The following is a 22,958-nucleotide window of genomic DNA, read 5'->3' as shown; positions in this document are numbered from 1 at the left end:
CCTGCAGCACAGTCCTGTATTGTATCTCAGTCCTAAAGAATTACATGTAAATTCCCTCATTTTAAATTGCTGCAGCATGAATAATTTCATCTACGCAAGTTTTTTTCCAAACATGAGACACCCCATAGCTCAAGGTACCCTCCAAATACAGATCTCCTCTGTACCTGCAGTAGTAGGGAAGTTACTTTGTATTTCATTAAATGAACCAGGTATTTCCTCAAAGATTACAATCCACCTTGGGCTACAAAAGCCAGCTGTGCTACCACCATTTGAACTAAACCAGCCAGAGTTGTAACAAGTGCTCTTACCTTGAATGATCACGTTCAGAGCAGGGAGAACAGGTAGCACACTGACTTTGCACTTTCCACAAGAGGCAAAGGTCTGTATCAAACGAAATGTATGTATTCTGGCCTAGGGAGTGAAGTCAAAGCATCTTAAGTGACAGCATCCATCAAAAGATTTTTGATTTGAAATTAAGATTCTGCTGGTGGAAGTTTATGGAGACTTTATACTGTTTCCACCTTGATGCTACTCTCATTGGCCTTTTCAGTTGCTGAACCTTAAGTATTTCTTTGAAGAGAATGTAGCACAGCCAGAGCTGTCACCCTCCATCTTCTTACACTGTAAGCTTCATTCTACTGAATTTATTCCTGTTCTCACAGAGGAAGAACATAGCAGCCTACTAACATATTTATTTCAGAGACCCTTCTATTTTCAGCTGTCCCAGCCTGGGGCTGGTGGGGGTGGAAATCACAGTGCTCCAGCCAGCTCAGACACAAGGCTCTGGTTCAGTCGGGAAGCGGCACCCAGCAGCTCTGGCTTGGGGACAAACACAGGCAGTTCCTGAACCTGCACAACAGGAACCACAGCACAGTTCAAAGCAAGAGGAGCTATTTGTCATGCTGCCTGTGAACACATCAGTGCTGTGCAGCTCCACCCACCAGCCTCCACCAAAGCACATCACTCACTCATCTGGGTATTCTCAGCCTCCTCTGTAAGTTGTACAGGAGGAAGCTTTAGAAACACCAGCAGCCACCACTGTGCCACAGGTACACCCAGGCAGGGAGGTAAAGCACACCACTCCTGACCCCTTATGAAAGCAAGCTCACACCTGTGCTCTGGCTGCTAAGTTCATTGCCTTTTTCCACCTTATCAGAAAACAGCTTTTTTACAAACTCACATTTGAATGAAGCATTCCAATAGGATATAACAACTTATGTTCACTATGTAGGGCAGGGAGACTTTAACTTTTTTCTGTTTTCTCCCTTTTATCAGTTTAAAGTGTCATTTGCTCAAATTACATTCCCTTCCTCCCTCTGCTACTTGGCCCTTGGGAAAAAAAAAGCAAAACAAACTGAACAAACAAAAAATGGCTTTACTCTGTTCACTTATACTTTTTTAAAATCACATCCCCAGCATCTTAATATGCTTCTAGCAGTTTACTTCCAACTTTGTCTATTTCTGCAGAAAAATGTTTCTATCTGAACACAAGCATGTGGAGCCTCAGGAAGTGGCCTGCAGCAGCGCCATTACGATAGGAAACTGTGGATAAGAGTATGTCCTGCAGCTGGCTTTGTCCAGTGCAAATAAAATTAACACAACAGTGGAGGACTGACTTCTGAGAAAGCAAGACGTGTCAGTTCTTACTAATGACCCCAGATATTCCTTCAATACATCAGCTGCCTCAGTTGTCCGTTTGGAATGTGTCTCTTGCATTATAGGCTCTTTGCTGGAAAGGCTCTAACAATGCTGGAATTCTGCACACAGTTCTGCAGGAGTTAAGAATACGTGACATAAATGCCTTTGTATTTACAGAAACACACACAAAAACGATCAAGTCAAAAACCAGAACCTTCGGACTTAAAAGAACAGACTGACTTCTTATTTAATTTTTTTTTACTTTTTTTATTTGGGAAAAGTGCTTCTTACAAAAGGCAGCTGCAAAACAATACGTTATAGACCTCAGAACAATTTCTCATTCCATTTAAAAGTGAAAGGAGAGGCAGTCTAGGGGACAAGAGCAGCAGGAGAACAGATCACGGGGCATCCACAAGTCAATAAAAAACAGCAATAATGTAATGCAAGGTTAAAATTCCTGTGCTGGGGCTTTGGTGGCAAAGTAATTTCTCAATGCAAATTACAGCCAGAAACTGCACGACTGCCTTTGTAAGCAGTAACTCACATAAACTGAACAGCTTTACCAGGCAACCTGCCCAACTCAGCTGCAGAGAGGCACAAGTACCCCAAAGCAGCTGGGAGGCACAGCGAGTTTCTAGCAAAGCTCACGGCTTAAGTGTTTACATGAAGTTCTAAAACTTACAGAGCGATAAAGCTAAAGGGTCCTCTCTGGTGTTCCTCTGACCCCACCTTGGCTAACCGGATTTCTGCTCCTGGACAACCCTAATCATACACATGAAAGAGAGCTGGTGTATTAGGGAGTGCCATCTATCAGGTTAAGCGATAATCAGGATCGTTTCCCAGTCTGGGCTAAGACCTCTAGACCAGTTTCATGTCCAATTGGAGGCAAGACTTCATGCACCAAGAGGGGGTGAAAGATGGTTTTGTTATTTTTAACTTACACAGAGTCTCCCCATCCTTGAGGTCCAACTCTACATTTATCTGTATATACACATAGAGAGTTCTCCTTTCACAAAGACATCTTCCTTTCATGCTAAACACAGTAAAAATCCAGAACGTTCACACCTGGTTCTGGTTACACAGTAGTAATAGTAATGTGCAAGTAAACAGAGACCAAAAGTCACAAATGAAGACGTGTACATGAGGGGGCTGGAACGAAGCTGATTCCAGAAAGAATATTTGTATCTGGCCTGAAATCAGAAATATTGGTACAAAGACAGAATAAAGGCCATCAGCCAATTAACATCCCCACTGCATGGCCACTGCTCATTTTTGTATCTGGGCTCTTCAAAATGAGTGTGGAAGTCCTGTAAACACTTTAACCCTGGAACTGGGTGAACTCTGTTGGGTACACAGATGAAGCAACAAACCTAAGCTAACTGTTTGACAGTTAAATTCATTTTTACAAAAACTAACATTTTAAAGATTTATTTATTGTTATTTGTTGAAACAGAGGAAAAACAACACTCCTGGGGTGGGAAAGGAGGGGAAGGGAAGAGACAGACCCTGGGTAAAAGTTATTACAACAGCACCTGGAATTGATCGGCCTGCCTAGGAGAAACACAGGCACTGCCACAACACCACAGGTAATAGCTACTGCCTGAAGCCAAGACAACAGTCCACACTCCACTGACAGGTGCTATAGATCCAAATCATAATAATCTTCCAGCTCATCATGAAATAAGTCCCACTCATCCTCGGAATCCGTTAGTTCATCATCCCCTCCGGCTGCCAACAGCATCAGCAACATCTCACCGAGCTCAAAGGTCACCACCTCATCCTCGTCGGTTTCAAAGGGGTCACCGTTCTCTCGCTCCTCGATGAACTCCCAGAACCGATTCCTCCGCTGCGCCTGCAAATGGAACACAAGGATTTCCCAGGTGAGCCAGTGGTACAAAGCAGGAGCCTTTCCAGAGGCTGGCATGCCCCTGGGGTACTTTGTGACATGACAATCACATTTCTCTTTAAGGGAGATACTGACCTCCAGCAGAATTAACCCTTACACACACCCCTATTACTGCTACCCAACATTTTTACTTCAGTATGTTGTAAGAAAGTTTTTTAAATTTAGTCTTTCCATCTTGGCCTCCAGCATTCACAAACTTTAGAGCACCGCTTCCTTCAAATTCACCATTACAGAGGTCTATCAGAAGTGGAAAAAAGAAAAGTCAGTATTTCCCTATCCTCTTCTCAAGGCAGAAGACATAATGCATACCCCTCCTGTGCTCTCTGTTGAAAGGACAATTAATCATCAGCACTAACCCGGTATCTACTTGAGGTTCCTACTTTGGGTCTTTGTGGCTCCTCTTGGCGGCCATCAGGATATTCATGCTTGTAGAAACAGTTCCCTCCAAATGGACAGCTCCCACGGCCTTCATCAAAATACCTGCATGGCTTGTTGCTGGAAAGGAAAATATCCAACCCTTACTGACAGCACACCCCAATCAGACTTCAGAACTGCATCTACCTGCAGTCCACAAGGATCTCAGGTACCAGGAGCAGAACATTTTGTGAGTGAAAGACCTACATGCAGAAATGATTCATTACACTCTGTGTGGACTGATGCATGCAGAGGGACACCAATGGTGTGCAGTGCACAAGCTTGGACTGCCTTACAGCTACACTACAGTGTTTTGTGTAGAGAAGGGGAAGCCTGAAGTGAAAGAACATGGGAATAGCTTTGGGACTGTGTGCATGCATCTGTGAGCAGATAGGCAGAGACATGCTTCACACGTGGTGGTGGAAAGGAGGTGTGAAAAGGGGCTTTACATTAACACCCTTCTTCTCCACGTGTGCCTTTATCTCTGCAGTCTCAATTTGATAAAAGGCTGCATTGCTCATACCTCATTGCCTCCTTGTATTTCTGAATGAGTTTCTGCTTCTCTTCCTTCTCCTCCACCCAGTACTCACTTGGAATGACAAAGTTAGACGTGATCCGGCATTCTGGGCAGGACCTGGGAAATGAACAGACTGTGCTGCAAAATTCCACATTGCAGGGCGCTCTCTCTCCTATATAACAAGCCATGGCATATATCCATCTTTAAAGGGGTACTGTACTCATATACTTGCTGTTAAATCTTTTCAATCTAGACTCTTATAAGTGAAGACAACCTAAATTCTCTTCAAGAACTCAATGGCAATGGCAGCTGGTCAGCTTGTCTCAGAAAAGCTTGAAAAAACACTTCACACAGACTCCTTTTTCTTTAGAATTAAATAAATTTATTTTGGTATTTTTCCTGTATTTATTTGATTGGAACTTTGTATTTTCTAAAACAGCCTTAAATGGAGAAATGTTTTGCAAACTGAATAATGTTCTAAGGCAGTAATGAATTAAGCAGCATACATTCTGAACTGGTTAATCTGCTTCCAGATTCCTGCCTGGGTGTCCAAGACATGAACAGTAACCACTGGACAACATGCTACTAAATAAAAAACAGTTATTTACTACCACTGAGTTTTGCCAACTTAACCCGGTATTAACCAAATCAGAGTGTAAATATTATCCCTAACAATTATTTCACTCCTAAACTAAAAGTTAGTATGCATTGAATGCAGCCTCTGTGCAGTCTGCATCTGGAAGTCTGCTGCAAGTTGTCACAAGCTACTAAGCTCTTCCACAGTAACAAAGCACAATCAAAATGAGAAAGTGCCTCACTTTATAATCTTGCTCTCAAACTGTTTAGCACTCCTCCACTTGCGGATGCACTTGAGACAGTAGGTGTGGCTGCAGTTGGAGAGGATCCCAAAGCGGCGCTCGCTAGGATTGGCTTTCTCATACACCACTTCCATGCAGATCCCGCACACCATGTCTTTACTGCGCTGGACGGCAAAGGAAAGCTCCATGTCCTTCTCGTGAGCTTCAATGCAAGACTGAAAAGGAGACACAAAGAAAACAACTACAGAGATGACTGCTCATCTGGTGAGGTCTAAGGATGTTTTTAAACTCAGTTTGCTGTTTTGCATAATGCATGAAGTGTGATTAAGCTGAAAAAAATCTTCATCCTCAAAAAAAGTTTGTTCAAGTACTGGGGAACAATCAATTCAGAGTTCAAATTCCTTCCTTCAGACACTGCTTTTAAATGTGACAAGGCAGTCTAAAAGACCATCCACTTTGACTAGGCAAAGAACAAAGCTCCAGTATCTTTAAGCAGACTGCTCTCCCAACACAGATAAGGAAATCCAGCTGCTTTTGAGTATGGCCCTAGCAGGAAACAGTCTAGTTTACAACCGGAATTTCATTCACTGCCTGACCTGCACACACCTTCAAATAAAAGGGAATTAGCAACAAGTGATTGAGGGAAGCTAGGAAGCAATAACTTACAGCTGTTAAACAGCAGACAGTTGTCTGCTTACCTTTATGTGCTGAGATCTCTGTGCAGCATCAATAGGATGCAAGACCTGCAGGCCACACATATCACACACGTCCCCATGGATGTACACGCAGTTTTCTCCATAACGACATTCTCCTAATGCAGCGTAGGGACACAGCTCCTTCTTCATCTCCACATCTGCCTGCTGCTTCTCGTATTCTTCTTCAATCACCATTTCCTGCAAGGGTGCTTCAGCACAGAAAGGAGCAGCTGGGAACAGAATTAAGAGCAGTAAGCAGCACATTCAGACTTTGAGCACCGGGAGTAAGAACACTCAGGGTTACCCAAATAGAGTAATAGAAACAACCTAGGTTCATTTCAGTCCAACTTCACACACCTCAATCTGAACTAAATTATTTTCCCCACTCAATTAATTTCAAGACCAAGTTTTTCATCCTTCAACCCAGACAAGATTAAAGCTATCAAAGTTTCAGTGGTCAGGGAAGATCCATTTACAGGCTAAGTCCACCTAGAAAAATTGCACTAGTCATCAGGAGCTTAATACAGACGCTGGTTCAGCAACCATTAAATAAGGCTACAAATCTCTCACTACTTTTAGAATCAATTCCACTTTATTTAAAATTTTCACATCAGCTAAAGTTCACTGTTTTTTTCCCAGAAATCACACAGCTGAAATAAAGGTGTGTATCCAGCATAACAAAATGCTAGTATGGCAATAGCACATCAGCAATTCCTTATGTGCAGGCTAATTAGCACACTGCTCTTTAGCCTGAACAAACTTTCATTTCTGGACTCCCGTGCATCTCTAAGATTGCTAGAAAAGTGGTGTCCACATCTCTCAAACTAACTCCATTCTACATATTTGCCAAAAAAACTGTCCTAAACAGATATCTGGTCAATTAGCCAGACACATGAAACTGAAATTCAGGTTATTATCACTGCATTCTAAGCTGGCTATCAGTTTTGCAAAATCCTAAGTAAATTCCCTCACCTAACCTTAAACTGACCTGAAATCTGTATCTTTTCTCTTCCCCCTTTAGACAGCTACTGCTGAACACTCCTCCCTGTGCCTCAAACACATGCTTGCCTGCCTCACCACAAGTCAGCCTTCTGAAATTGTTACATAAGTAGGATGATGACTGAATTAGAAGACAAAAGCAGTCAGTGAGAAACTGAAGGTGTAATAAACATAAAGCATTACTATATTCAGAGTAAACACCAGGAAGAACAGCAGCTGGAGTTCATTTACATAACCAGAAGCTGTTACAAGAGTCATCTAGGCTATAAGAAAGTGTAAATTTTAGAAACTAGTTCAAGCACTAGATTTGGAGAAGCAAGCAAAAACTACCAAAGGCATACTTGGATCAGTTAAAGTGAAGGAGAGACTCCCCAAAATTAATCAGAGGCTGCACACTTGCACAGTTTTCATCCCCATGGAGCAAAGACATAACAACAGGCATGTATCAGTCTGTTAGTTTTAGGAAAAAGAAAATGCATGTCCCCTGCAACTTAAGTTTTGAGGAATAAGCAAGTATCGAAGATTAGTGTAGAAAAATATTAGCTCTCAAGATCAAGTCTCCTTCTTGAACCATCTCAGACAGTAGTGGTCACTCAGTGATCCTGGAGAAGTCTGTTTGTTAGAAACATACTTTTCAAAGCAAGTGAGTAACTGAGTAACAAGTCACCTGGCAACCCGTTCATTTTCAGTCCAAGATTCCCAAACAAAGTTATGTTCATTAGCTCTTCTTCCCCATGAGTTTTAGTGAACTAGCACTAAGAAAAGTGACAAGAAACCATGTACTAGGCTCTACATTTTCTCCTGAGTAGCTCAGCAGAACATGAAAATATGTACGTACTAATCGAAATCCCACTTGCCCTCCCATTTGAAATCCATTGTTTCCACTTCCATAAGAAATAACAAAAATCACAACTACCATTCAGTTTTTAGTCCCTCAACTGTTGCATTTGCCAGTGTTCGCTCAAGTTAATGTTGTCACAGATTTTTTTACCTAGTTGAGGGCCATGAAGATGGTTAGAGGGATGGAACACCTCCCCTATGAGGAAAGGCTCAGAGAGTTGGGGTTGCTCGGCCTGGAGAAGAGAAGGCTCCGGGGTGACCTTACTGCAGCCTTCCAGGACCTGAAGGGGGCCTACAAGAAAGATGGAGAGGGACTTTTTACAAAGGCATGTAGTAATAAGACAAGGGGTAATGGTTTCAAATGAAAATTCAACCTGAAAAAGGGTGGGTTTAGATTAGATACTAAGAAGAAATTCTTTACTGTGAGGCGGGAAGAGCATGTATATTTTCTGTATGTTCTGCACTGTAGCAGCTTCAGTTTTACTTCCTCTTTGAAACCACAATTAGAAAAATTCAAAAGACTTCACTACCTCAGCAGTTACAAATTCAACATCCCTCAGAGTAGTATTTGTTCTCTGTGATTGTTTGCTGTTTCCAAATCTCTGCTCACCAGTAGGTGGACTCAATCCCCACCTTCTCATTGCCCATTTCCCAGTCAACAGGGTTAAATTCATACTAGTGGAAAAACAGGTTTGTTTACTTTGATCCACACACCACCTGCTTGCACTAAGGACACACTTTGTAGCATTAAACACATTAATCTTTCAGTAACAGGAAACAGACACCCAATTCATTGTTTCTTGTATTTCTGCCCTCCTACTCTTCCTCAATTACTGCAGAACAAGTATGGAAATGCGGCACATCTGTACAACTAACAAGTGAATACCTGAAAAATCATCACTATTTTCTATGCTAGGTCCTGAACTCATCTTCAAGATACCAGGTTTAGCCCTGAATTAGAGAATCATGGTAAAAGGTGAGCATTATAGTCCCAGCTATGCATGGTTAAACAGCCAGCCTTGAATCTTTATCATTTTTAGAGAAATTTGAAACACACAGGCTTCTAGGGAACCTTGAGAAATAGATTTCATTTTGAACTTTCCAAGTAACTGTACATTTCTCCAGCAATTTGACAAGAATAATCTGCTTTAAGGCATACACTACAGAACACACTGCACACATTTTTATTTCTGTAGCTTAATAAAGACAGCTGCTTCAGAAGAGTGAAGTTTTTTTAAAGTCACTGTGGGAATTAGCATCATGTAGCACTGTTCAGAACAGAAACAGATGAGTATGTTTACATCAAGTTTCAAAAGCTATAAAACAGACTTGCAACAAGATTCACAGAACAGAATGTTATTTAACTTAATCTCGCACAAGTTTGCATGAAAAGTACACCTAACCCCTAGGAAAAAAAATTGCTTTAGTAATACTAAGTTAGCAGTGTAGTGACTTAGACTTCAGGAATAAGCACCAGCTCTTCTATAAGGACTGTGTGTATTTAAAAGATCTCTGGCTGTTCAAACCAGCAATGAATTGATTTCAGTGGAGGGCCAGCCAGTCATTAATGGGGCTGACTCCCAAGAAAAGAGACTGACTCTTCTCAGATGTGCAAATGACAAGAGACAGAAGGCAAGCTGAGGCAGGGAAAAATCCAATTACATACTAGGAAAGGGGCTTTCTTTGTGAAAGAAGTCAAACACCACAAAGGATACGCAGAGGTTATGGCCCTTTGAACATCTCTGAGGATAGAGATTCAACTAAACAAAGCCCCTGGCAACCTTTAAGCAGGAAACCTAGATGAAATCCAGAGGTCCTTCCAATCTAAATATTATATTCTGATTAAAATATATTTAAAAATCCTTTGTCTCAACAAGCACAGAAGCTCTATCTTTACTAACACTAAGGTGGCACATTCACAGATAGCTGTCAAATTTTCACTCCTTTGGGATACACTCAAGTTCACATAGTTCACATCTATCCACAATTCCATAATCAAACTTCTCAACAACATTAGCAAACTGTTTATGTCACTTGACCATTCCTGTTCACCCTCCTCAAACTGGATGGCAGGAGGCTCCAAGCAGCACCCTGTAACACTGAGAAAGTCATTCTCTTTGCAAATCTGAGCATCTGAGCAGTGCCATGGACACAAAGTAATATAATCTGAGCACTCTATGAGATCTTCAAATTCTTCTGGATGCAAGATGTCCATTCTGAATTCAAACATTTATGTAAGTACTCATAGCCTCCTCATGCCTTAGAGAGACAAATACTTTAAAAAAATATGTTAAAGTGAACACCTTCAGCCTACTTTTCACTCCAATTTGAAGACTGTTATATCTTGGCAGGAAAAGCAGATGAGATGTATGCTCCTCAAATAGTGTTGTCCCGTTTGATGAGTTTCTTCAGTCTCATTCTCTTTGTGAGCTGTCACAGTATTAGAAAGTTGACTTCCAGAAAACTAACTAGAATCAATCATTTTCAGCCTCTGGCCATGGCATTCACTAAAGTAAGCATTAGGCTTCAACTCCTTTTACAGGAATCCATATCCCCACTGAAAAACCTTTGAAAGACTGCAAAACCACCCCAAACCAAATCAACCAACCCAAAACACAAAAGCAGCAGATTATCTTTCCAGAGTAGCAATATTAATTTTATCATCAGTAATTTCCTCTCCCATCCCATATGCAAACTAAACTTCAAAGGAGATTCTCAAGTCATTCAGAAACACAAGAGAAAGCCAGTAATGCAGAGACTGACCTGAAATATACTTGGTTTCAGAATGAAACAGTCAGTCCGACTACTCATGTTGGAAAACCCAAGCTCACTTGAACTGATCAATAAATATGAATAGCTGTACTCAAATGCATTAAAATAAATGCACTACACAGAAACTGTTGAACCATGACGGAAATTCACTGTTATCGCATGATCAGCTTACCACGTCCACAGTATGGCTGCCCAGGGACAAACTCCACTGCATTCACCCAGTCTTCAGCCCCTACTCCTGCAGCTGCCAGATCTGTATTTTCATCTTCTATCTCAGTAATAAATTCTTCAACTGTTTCAGGGAGCGATGCAAACTCTGAGGACACTGATGGATAGATTTCTGCCTCTGGGTTAACATCAGTCACTTCTTCCTGTATTAGTGGCTTGGTATGTTCGTATCTAAAAAGTTAAAACACATCATGTCAACTTTCCACAAAAAAATACCTCCAGACAGCAGCCCCATGTACTGAAAATGAACTAATGAAGATGTGAACATGCTAGTTGTAAGGAGGACCCAGGAATGGCTAGGATGAGAAAGTCACTGATGACCCTTTATAGAGAAATGCTTTCACTTGTGCAATCTGTCAGCACTGTTCAAGAGAACACAAGGTACTCCGGATTTTGGACAAAAAAAGAGCACAATTCTTACACACAGAACAATCTTCAAATATGTCCCAAACAGGTCAGTTACCCATTACACATGTGTAGTATTGCTGAATGAGAAAAATGACTTTATCCAGCTTTATAAAGAGAAGACTCAAGACAGACACTGCTGTCTCCAACTACCTCACAGGAAGCCACAGGAAAGATCAGCCAGAGTCTTCTAAGAGGTGCAGTGATAGGATGACAGTCAGTAGACACCAGTCCAAAATGGGAAGTTACAGTTATGAATATTAGGGAAAAAAAAATTGCTTTAAGACTAGTTAAACACTAGAATGGGTGCACAATCTTCAGGCTTGCAGATACTCAAACCTGGACAATGCCTTGGGCAGCCTGGCCTCAGCTGGCACAGATTCAGATTCCCCACCAACATAAATTATTCTTTTCCTGTGCCTCAGCATCTTGCCTCATACAGATTTTATACTGATTTGAGTACTTATTCTTAATGCCTCTTTCAGCTTATTGTGGAAAATGATAATCAGAACCCTTTTAACTCTACCATCCACAATAAACAGGAAGGCACATTTCCCTCAAAAATCTGTCTTCCAGCAACTAGGAGACTACATGGGGGAAATAAATGACAAATATACTATTGTAGTCTTGGATATTTGCTGACTAATTTGAAGCACAAAGGAGGGAATTTTTTGAGATCATACAGAAGTTTGAAGTGACCGTGATTCACTTAGCTTGTGTCAGACTGAAAACAAAGAAGTGTCACAATTCTTGCATATTACAGAGGTGCTCCTAACCAAATGTCAGCTTGGAAATCCTACTCCTACGAAGCACAAATTTAAAATTCTAGCCTTCAGATCTCTACATCTGTGGCCTCCAAAGTGTGTGCACCATACTAGGTGCCCAAGGCAACTCAATGGGGTGCAGGAAGAAAATACTACAACTTAGTGGTTTTCTTCCCCTTAAAAATACAATAAATTACTATTATTACTATTAAGATACATGTTGATGGCAGTGTTCTCACAGTCCATACATCAGAGAGCCCACATGTGGTATGTGTGAGGTGCTCTGAAGGAGGAAGCGTTCCATCACCCAGTGGGTTGACAGCGGCACCCCCCTGTCTGCTCGCTTTCAGCACATTGTGACATATTGAACTTTGCTAGTGCCCACTTAATGGATCAACAGATTATCTGATCTTGTTTTACCTAAACTAGCCCTGACAAAGTGAACAAGTGGCTTGAAAAGATGTCTGCAGCTGTGGGCTGACGAGAGCACTGATAACGTGAGCAAAAGCCAACAAGAAAATGTCCGAGCTAACAGCTCTACTCCTACTACCAGCTCCTCATCAGCCACACTAGGAAGCAAACCAATGCCAACCTAATCAGCTCTTAAACTCAGGGGGAGGGGAACCACAGAAGAGATCCAAGATTACCAAGAAGGCAATCTGAAATATGGATTTACATTCACTATTATTAATGATGAACCATGCCCTCAGTGTATGCTGCACCTTGAGATATTAGCTACTGAAAGGATGAAGCCATCTCAATTAGCAAGGCATTGGAAATCAGAACATCTGGAACATAAAGACAAACCTCCACATTTTTTCCAAGATGTTTCAAGTCACATGCTATTCAATCCAGTACTTTGCAGAACTTCACAGTAAGGGTTTAGACACCTCTTTTGAGGCTTGTTACATAACAATGAAAGACATATGCCACTGGACCACTTTTTCTTCCTGCTGTGGCAAAAATTACTCAAATAACTCATGGAAAACAATATGGTGACAAAGTAAAATGCATTCCTTTGTCATCAAATACTGTGGGGAAACACACAGAAAACACTGCTAGAGTTCAAAGAAACAAGCAGTAGAATAAATTGTGCAGAGTGTGAAGTTTGCTGTACGGCAGAAGGAAAAGTACAGATGTTTTCGACATCAGCTTATAATACTTGCTAGATTCTTTTTGTGAAACACCAAAGAAAAGATGTACCAGTAGAGAAACGTTATCAACAAATTACTTCTTTGACAAAGACAAAAAGATTCACTGGAGGAGATATCTTCTCAATAGTATACAATTACTTTAATAAAAACAATGCTTTATGGAAAAACTGTGCATGTAAAACCACTGAAGCAGCAGCTGCTCTGACCACAATAAGAGATTGCAGGGTAAGGCTGCAGGGATAGCACCCCACCAGAAATCCATCACTGCACCATTCACAGGCAAGATATTGTAGCAAAGACGAATCCAGAAGCAGCCAAGTGACACTAGAAAATGTCATCAATATAGACCTTTAAATAGTCAAATGTTCACTGGAGCTATGAGGTGGAGAGCAACCATGAAAATCTTCTGTAGCACACAGATGTTTGCTGATTAGCTCATGGCAAAGCACTTAAAAATTGTCACGGATGAGTTATGCATGTTTATTTCACAAAGATAAGTGCTGCAAATTTGCTGCCCTTTTCTGTGATGGCAAGTCAGTGCCAGCTGTATGCTGCTGAGCAGATATTAAAAAAAACCCAAAAAACAAAACAACAAACCCAAACCAACCAAACCCAACCACATTCAAACTGCCCCTCCAAGACAGTCATTCTATGAACAGATAACTGCTTTTTGAAGGAAATTCGTGGTATGGAGACAACACTTTGAAAATGAAGAGTTTCCATCATTATGTGATTTAATTGCCAAAACCTATCCAAGTGTGTCAACTACAAAAAACCTTTCATATCTTGCACGCTTAAAAAAACTTGGAAAGTGATTCCTCTAACATGTTTAAGAATTCCAGTGTATGTTGGACCCATTTGCGAAAAATATAAAAATGCAACACCTTCCAGTTAATCTGCACTAACAGCTGATTGACATCAGGGAAGGTGGAAACTTACCAGCTAAATTTATCACACATTAGAGCAGGCAGGCAACAATACACTTCCTTTTGGATCTGCATATCTTTGCGAAAGATCTTTTTCAGCTATGACAGCCATTAAAACCAAGGACTGAAATAAACTGAACTTTGAATGAGATCTTCAAATAACCAAATCACAAAATGCTACACTGAGATTTTAAATAATAAAAAAGCCCATTGAATCAACATTACTGTCAGTAAAAAAAAATATTACTACTAATCAGGCTTTTAGTGACAGTAAGAATTGCTTTGGACTGTTTATAAAATATTTATTAAATATTTTTCATTTCACCTTTAATACACCTTTTCTAAATTCTGGTTTTGGGTTATGTTTTATAATGTACATAACATCAGTATAGTAGTAGATATAGATACACACATATAAATTATAAATAAATGTGTATGTTGGTGGGAGCTCAAAAATATTGAACTTATGGTGTGCATGATCCAAAGTTGGAAGACCACTGATCTACACAATCAAAAAAAACAACACTGGCAAATAGGAGACTACAGAGAGGCATTCTTTGTTACCTATCTTACATATAATAACCCTTTCTGAAACATGAAAGCAAAGCTAACTATGAGCTACCATATAAAATAATGATGCAAATGTTTAATCACTAATTATAGCTGCAATAAGCCAGAATGTTAAAACTTCTGGTAAGTTTTAATAAAATGAATTATGAAACATTCCTAAGCCCTTGTAAAGCTTTGCTCCACTAGGAAAGTACCTGTTGTAATTTCAGGGGTATGGATCAATTAATAGTATGTTTTCATAAGGCTATTTTGTACAGGCAACATCTTAGAACTTATATGACAAACTCCAATTACTTTCCTAAAATGGTAGTTCCTGTCTCAGGGTACCAATTCCTCAAGAAACAACAACGAAGAAAATAAATTCTTACCTGTTCAGGCTTTTATGATCACTTAAATAGTGTAACTGATTTTCATCCATTCAGCTAGTCTGAATGTAATCTCAGATTTCAATTAATCTACTCATGTTATTAATAAAAAATAAGAAAACTCCCCGTGCTGACAATTATCACTTTTATGAAAACCAGTTATCACCTTGCCTTTGCTCATTTTTTTTGCATAGCAAACACTAGCATTTAGCAAGACAAGAGAGCCAGTGATAAGTTATTTTTAAAACTATCTGAAGGTGCAATGGAAAAGGAAAGAACTAAGATTTACTGTCTTTCCCTAAGCTCTCTACTCAGGGATTCAGAGTGCAAAGCTTCCTGCAGGATGGCCAGGCATTTCTTTACCTGCAATGATCTCCATAAGCACAGCATCCTCGCTGGTAATACCTGCACACCATGGCAGACTGACTGGTGGAGAGGTCATGGGAGTAGCGGCAGTTGTCTCCTTCCTTGCAGACCCCATGCATGAAGTATCTGTAAGAGAAGATAATGGTCAGTTAGGGAGAAGCACTGAAGCTGCAAAAATATTTGGATGATCTTATTATTCTATAAATCAAGGTATGCTGTATTAACAACAGCACTAAAGACTCATGGGACCCTGCCCAGTATAACCATAAAAATAAAAACATTTGAGGAAAGATGAAGCCTCAGCCACTCCACTGACCTGTGCTGCACATTTAGAGACCTGCTTTTACAAAAGCCAGGGGAAAACCCACAAACCTGTAAAAGCAAAGTTATCCTGGGCTGTGACACTAAGAGGAAAGAGTCTTGGACCAAGTAGATTGGCACTAAGTTTTACTTGTAGCCCCTGTGTCCTGACACAAGCAAAAACCTCACTGAAACCCAACAATGGATACAAGACTCAAATCCAGACACACCCTAAATCACCCAAGGTTTTAAATCTATTCTGGATTCATAAATAATTCAATCAAATGTGATTTCCTCTCCAAGAATGAAAAACATGTTTGTGATGGATAATTACATCTGACAAAACACACACATTAGTTCCTGCGATAGGAGCCAAATAAATCAAAGCACCCTGCTTCAATATTGTGCTGTTTGTCTGAAAAACTTGGACAGTTTCAAAGCTTTTGAGGACAGTTTGATCAATTTTAGCATGTCAAGTAGCACAAGTTTAATTCAGCATCTTCAATTCAGTTATTCAAGAGAACTGTAGAGTGGTTTTCAAGAATTTTTCAATTATAACCTAGAAGAACTAGCCTCTAGAAATTCAATGCACTGTAACTGTTCAGATTCAGTATGTTCAAAACTACAACTGACAAGTTCAAGTACACCTTTCCCAATCCACATAAAAGTATTAGCAAAGAAAAAAGGAAAAAAATGAAAAAAATTCTGTGTAAAAACTGAATCCATAAACATTTACCAACACTTCAGTTTAGAAAGAAGCCACGCTGCCTCCAGATAACAAGCTGCAGACTCTGAACTCACTGCAAATAGGAAGAGCTAGTAAACAAGAAAATGTGCAAGGATCTAGGTCTCATACAAAACACTACCTGAGGGAAGGCTGACAAGCAGCTAATACCTGTCTAAGCCCACACTGCTGCTGCATGGGGCAGTCCTGCCCTCCTCCCATTGCACACTTCCAGCACTTTGCAGAGCCAGCAGAACCAGGCCCTCCAAGCAGCTGAGTGCAGCCTCACAGCCAGCACAAGAGACAGGGATCATCTTTCAGCAGCCACAACTAAGATTAGGACAGCTCTTCACAGAACAGTACATTCAAGTAGATATTCCTGGCCAGGAAAGGTGATAAGATGTTGAACTGCATGCACTTCTACACAGCCATTTAGTCTACTGTATTTTTAAGAAGTCAGATAAAGCCAGTGAACAATGCACTAAATGACATAAGTAGAACTACATCTGCAATCCGGTTTTAGGGAAAAATTAAAACCTGAAGTTGAGTGTTAAGAGAGCTGATAAGCCTCCATATGCAATATCAGTGGTGTATTCAACATACTAAGAATAAAAAAAAAATCTCAACTAGCTTAACAGAACACAAGATGACACTTGCCATCAGGCTGCAATTCACACTCCAAATCCCGTCTGTACCCTGTAGACAAATTAACCAGGTAAGAAATGTGATCCTACATAAAAAACAAGCAGTACAAGACCCAGATGAGGCTCGGCAGGGTCAGGTGGAGGCACAAACAGCAGGAACAGGGTGTTGCAAAAACAGAACAAGGCCCATCCCTGCAAATACACAACCCGCAATCTCCCCAAAAAACCACACAAACCCCCCTAAAAGTCACTCACCCACCCTCCCAACAGCATTACACACCTACAAAGACCCGTGTCAAAAGGAAAAAATCGACACCTAACCAAAAAAACACCTGTACTTAACCTCCCCTCTTCCCCAAACAAACAAAAAAAGCCCCCCAAACAAAACCAAAAACAAACCTAACCACCTATGAAGTCCTGGAACTACAATATAAGTGTAATTTCTGGCTTGATTGCTTTTAAGAAATGGGAGTCACACTGAAAGGGTAAAAAAAAGACTTCAGATTGCTTAAGGTTAGCTCTTTAACAAGTATTGTTATCTCCACCCTTTGCTTATTTCCACTCAGCATTGCTTCCCCCAAGCGCTGGGGCAGCAGCCACAGCCACCGCTGGCACAGAGCAGGAAATGGCTGCAATGGAACCTGACATTCCTTTTGCTGCCCCCATGGTTATTTTTAATCTGGATCACATCACTGCCCAACCACTCTGCTCCTTGAGCCAGTCATGTGTTGGGACACCACTACAGCTGAAATAAGGGACTGACAGAAAGTTTCTATCAGATGTCCTCACTTCAGGCAGGAGCCTATTTGGCCAACAAGACTTCTAATAAGCCCCAAAATTAGATTCTCCTACTGCGTGATAGGGAAAATGAAGGTCCAAATCCCATTCCTTCCTTCCCAATTTACATCAGAAAATCCTCTGAAAATGCAGATTCTATATAGTTCTGAAAGTTGTCAAAATTTATAATATTGAAACGGTAGGCTATAAAGTGCAAAAAATAAACATGAAACACTCCAGGCTCTAATTCACACATCACTCTTAAAGGCCTTCAATCCTATGCAGCAAACTCAGCATTATTTGAACAAGAAGGCTGGAGTGGGAGGGGAAAAAATGTATTTCTCTTAGGATTACACCCCAACTTCTTCCACAACCCTCCCCCTCACCAAGAGGTAAGATTCTTACTTTAAGGTCACAAAGAATGTAACACTTTACACTTCAAATTGCAGTGTTTGGCTAAAACACTTTGGCCAAGCCAAAAAAATAAACAGAGTGTATTATTTTTGGGGTAAGATAATGAAATTTATTTTGGAGAGCATCTTTACTTACACAGAGTATTCAGCTTAACCCTATTCAACAGTAATACCAGCCTCTGCATGCTGATTATAGGAAAAAAGCACCCTTAAAACTGAGAAATATTTATCTGCCTTACACATAGACACGTAGAAGGACATCTGAAATTTGCATTTGGTCAAGTAGTCAGAGAACACATGTAATTTCATCTGAAAAGATAAAACTAGATCAAGACAAGCATATAATTGGATTTTCTCTGAGCCTCTGTGATGCTGTCATCCAAAAAAGCACTTATGGTGGCAGTGCCCTCTGTCCTTCCAATCCAAATATACAAGTGCAATTTGGTTAAGCTGCTTGGGGAGCCAGACTAGAGAACTCATCAGGGTCCAAGCCCAGATAATTTCCCCAGTTCAGTTCACTGCATGATTGTAGAAAACATGAGTGACACTAACACATGGAACAACTAGACAAAATTAATAACTGCTTGCAGTGGCATTTTATCATTGAAAAAGGTTCAACAAATGTCTAGTTATAAAAGTCTTGATCAAAAGAGCATATCCTGAATTTCATGGGTATTTCTCAATAGGCAATATTCCTATTTCTCAATAGGCAAATTCCTATTCCAAATTCTTCCTTCTACAGCTTTGGAAGTTTGCAATGTGTTTCCTTATTCAGATGTATTCTGCTCTTTATTTCAGGTTTCTGCTTTCAGGTAATGCTAATTTGTTTTATCAAACTACTGGTTCAGCTAAATTAGAATGTTACAGCCAACAGCAAACTTCCTCCAAAACCCAAGACACTGCCATGACTGGCAGATGGGGAAGCTCAGGGTAACATCCATCTGCAGCCATTAGCCTCTTCAGGTGCCATACAGAGACTGAGAATTCCTGGGAAGAAGGCAGCAGGAAAGAGGCTAAGCACACTGCTCTAGCCCAGCTCCTGGCTGTTCAGCCACATTACTTGCCAATGAAATTCTGCTGGAGTTAGTATAAGGGGGGAAAAAAAGAATGTGATCTTCACAGCATTTAGCTCGTTGTCCCTTCTCCATAACCTCCTTCAGAAGTTCCCAGGGACGCAGACCAGAGCAGCCATGAAAGGGCAATCCAGGCAGGCTGTCAGGAGGTTTGTGCCCTGCACCTCATCCCTGGTGCTGCACGGAATTGAGGAGGCCTGACTTTACTGATGCACACTCTTCACATAAAAAGAAAAAATTACCTCACCCAGGTTTTCAGGAAGAACAGCTAAGAGACAGCTCTCAAAGTACAGCACTTAGTTGCTATGGGTTTTATTTGCATTTAGTTCTAAAACAAACAAGTGAAATGCAATTTGTTTACATCAACTTGATGACTTTTAATGTCGCATGACATGTGGAAAACACAAGCTCGGAACAAACAGTGTCAAGCCTTTGGAAAAAAAAGATTGGCTATAGCACTGCTCAATAGAACCATGCAGCCATCTGAACTAGAAGGACTGAGGAACTCAGTAAGGACAACCTTTTTTTTAATTTCAAACACATCAATAAGAAAAAATTCATAATAACAAACAAGTTCTGAATTAGCTTTGTTCCCCTGCCATTTAATCCAGATGAAAATATGATAATTTTTTACAAAAGACAAGCCTTGAAAACTGCTAAACTGCAGAAGTAAAAAAAAAACAACAACCTTTTTCATCATCTCTTAGGGAACAGAATTTCCTATATTTCACCCTGAGACTTCTTAAACTTTAGCTGCAAGAAAAACAGAAGGGTAACATCAGCAAAACTGTATGTGTAGGAGAAACCAAAGTTCCTCTTCTTATTCATTGTGTCTCTTACTCTGAGATATTAATCATCCATCCCAAGGATACCACACTGGTATATTAAAACTCATTAACCAACCTATTTATCATATCAGATATTCAAAGGAACAGCAAGAACTTATGGTAAAATTTTAAGCCTTTCCAGTTTCCCTAAAACAGCAGTATTTCTGCATCAGCCATCACGTGCTAGCTCCTTATACTGAAGGGACTGTCTCCCAAAAGTTTTTCAGGCAGCATTTACTGTCACCCCTATTATGATTCAACTAAAAATGCCTGTGAACAAAAAAAATTGTGCAGTGTTACTCAAACAGAAACTGCTCTACCTCCTACACTAAAAACCTGTATTTTGAAATTTAACTTCTTTATCTCACTATTAAATCCTCCAGTTCATTTATAAAGGTAAACTAAAATTTAATAGTAAGAAATATGTCTTCCTAAATTTGAATATATCCTATCGAAACCAAACATAGATATCTGAAATTTTTATCACAGGTTCCTAGAAGGGCAAGTCAAAATGGCTAATTTCACTTTAAAGCCTGATTAAAGCTATTCTCCCTCCAACTTGAATGGTCCCATAAAAATTAATAAAGCAAGCAATAGGATAACTAGCAGGATTAGGCAAAGAGAACAAAGAATGGAGACGTTCATTAGATCCAAGGCCAAGATCCCATTGTTTAATCTCAAATTAAAGCACATTAACTGTTACAAAAGAGCAGCTTTAGCTTCTCACTTGGCCTGAGTGTTTGCAAATAAATATATTCCCTCGACTCTCAGCACTGCAGGAAACTGACGAACTTGACTGCCTCTGTACTATGGCAGTAGCTGTCTTCAATAAATCGATCCTGCATCTATACCTATTCCATTGCTGTCTCATGAATCCAATTTGCCTAATTGAGCCTTTCGATCTACAGAAATTACGAGGCAAACTCAAATAGAGGGAGCACTGACCTTGCGTCTCACTTAAAGCTGAGCTAAGCACGGTTCCCGGTCATTTCCCCATCACCGGCATCAAACATTAACCGGGGATTCGCAGACAAAACGCTCTGCCCGCAGCACCCCCCGGGAACGCAGCTGAACGGAGCCTCCCGAAGGGAAGCAGATAACTGGGCATCGGCCAAAACTGATGGGGAGCAGCAGCGAGCAGGGATGCTTTAAACACCGCGGGGCACGCCGAACAGACACAGGCACGGCCAGCGAGCTCCCTGAAAGGCCAGCAGCGGCTCCTCATGCTGCCGCTGCAATCTGCCGGTGAAACAAACGGGGGAAAAGCAAGCAGGAGAGATACAAAAGAACTCAATCAATATCTAGAGCCTCTTTTGTCCTAACCAAGGGACGGTCCTTTTTGCTTCCCAGTGACTTAGAATTTATTTGTCCACAAACACGTTAAATGTAATTTAATTCATTAAATTAAAAAAAAATTAAAAATCAGGAGACGCTCATCGATGTCATCCTGGATTATCATTTGCTTTTATATTAACTAATATATGTCTACGTTCACAAAACTGTTTTAAATTCCCTTCTGTCTGCCAACGGACCAGCACTGTCGGTTTAAAAATAGTCCATCTGGCAAGCTTTAAAACACGCAGTACGGCTTGCATAACCCCGGAGAGAAGATTTATCAGAAATATAGTTTAAAGGAAAACACGGATAGGAAATGACGCAGCACACAGAACCTCTGTGTGACACAGGCAGGGCCACTTCGCACATTCTGCAACATGTCACGGCCTATTCCTGTTCTCCGATTTAATAATTAGCTTTCGCTATATCAATCACTAGTTAATCCCCAATTTTAAATTTCGATTGAAACGCACAACAATTTAAATTACGTCGCGTTTCCTGCTTTGTCGCGCTTTGCGGAACGCGCCTGCAGGACTTCCTTTCGCACGGCGCCCTTCGCGCCGAGCACCGCGGGCCCTTTCCCGCACAATGACGAGCGGCCCGCGGCTCCCGGTGCGGCGGCGGGAACGCTCCGGGCGCGGCAGCCGCAGGCGCTAGGCCGCAGGGAACACCCTCGCATGAGGCCGCGGCTGGAGAAAGGCCGCGGGCCGCACCGCCCCCACCGGCGGGCCCGGCTGCCGCCGCCGCGGCCGCGCCACCTCCGCCGGTAGCCCCGCCCGGGGCCGGTCCCGCCCGGGGCCGGGGCCGTTCGCCACCCGCGGGGACGCGCGCGGGGCGGGGCCGGCGCGCGCCACGGGCGGGCGCGCGCGGCGCGTACGTGACCGTGGGGGAGGGGCGGGGGGCGGCGGCGGTGAAGGAGAAGGTCCCGGGGGGGGGGGGCACTGCGGGGGAGAAGAGAAGGGAAAGGAAAAGAAGGACGAGGAAGGGCGGCCGCGCCCGCCCGCTTCCCTCCCCCTCCCCACCCGCTGCGGACGGCGCGTACCTGCAGGTGACCTGCTTGGTCCAACCGCCTCCCCCAGGCCCCGCGGATGGCGGCGGCACGGCCGCGAAGTCGAAGGCGACGGCCGCCGCTCCCGCGGCCGCCGCGGGTGACCCCAGGGCCGCGGCCGCCGCGCCCGCCGTTGTCTCCAGCGCCGCCACCGCCTCCGCCATTACTGTTTATCCCGCAAAGCGGCGGCAGCGCCGGAACTTCCGGGAGCGGATCCTTCCGGCTGCGCGGGGCGGGGCGCGGCCGCGGCTCCGCCCCCGGCCGAGCGGCGGCTCCCGTTGGCCGAGCGGGACGGGCGCGCGCGAACGCGCCGGGGGCGGGGCCGCGCCGGTGCCGCCGAGCGCGGCCGCAGGGAGCGCGCGGCCCGAGCGCGCCCCCCGTGGCGCCGCCGGGAGCGCGCCCGGCGCAGCCCCGCACCCAGGCGTGGGGCCCGGCTCGCC

At 42.3% G+C, this 22,958-nt stretch overlaps 1 protein-coding gene across 2 annotated transcripts; it reads right to left on the bottom strand.

The window, feature by feature from the left end:
• Positions 1-1,889: 1,889 nt before the first annotated feature.
• Positions 1,890-22,697, bottom strand: MKRN1 (makorin ring finger protein 1). 2 transcript variants are annotated; one of them, XM_030959804.1, is made up of 9 exons: positions 22,513-22,697; positions 15,375-15,503; positions 10,772-10,998; positions 7,979-8,119; positions 5,992-6,218; positions 5,294-5,508; positions 4,482-4,592; positions 3,901-4,039; positions 1,890-3,490 (listed from the first exon to the last, which is right to left on the bottom strand). In XM_030959804.1, the coding sequence occupies exons 1-9, from the start codon at positions 22,680-22,682 to the stop codon at positions 3,278-3,280; spliced, it is 1,572 nt and encodes a 523-aa protein (XP_030815664.1). In that variant the 5' UTR covers positions 22,683-22,697; the 3' UTR covers positions 1,890-3,277. The 2 variants fall into 2 exon arrangements, with proteins under 2 accessions (XP_030815664.1, XP_030815665.1); XM_030959805.1 differs by having other exon boundaries at positions 3,925-4,039.
• Positions 22,698-22,958: the final 261 nt, after the last annotated feature.

This window comes from Camarhynchus parvulus, chromosome 1A (assembly GCF_901933205.1).
Source record: "Camarhynchus parvulus chromosome 1A, STF_HiC, whole genome shotgun sequence".
Taxonomy (NCBI): Eukaryota; Metazoa; Chordata; class Aves; order Passeriformes; family Thraupidae; genus Camarhynchus; species Camarhynchus parvulus.
The sequence above is the reverse complement of the archived record's forward strand: the minus strand, read 5'-3'. Positions and strand labels throughout refer to the sequence as shown.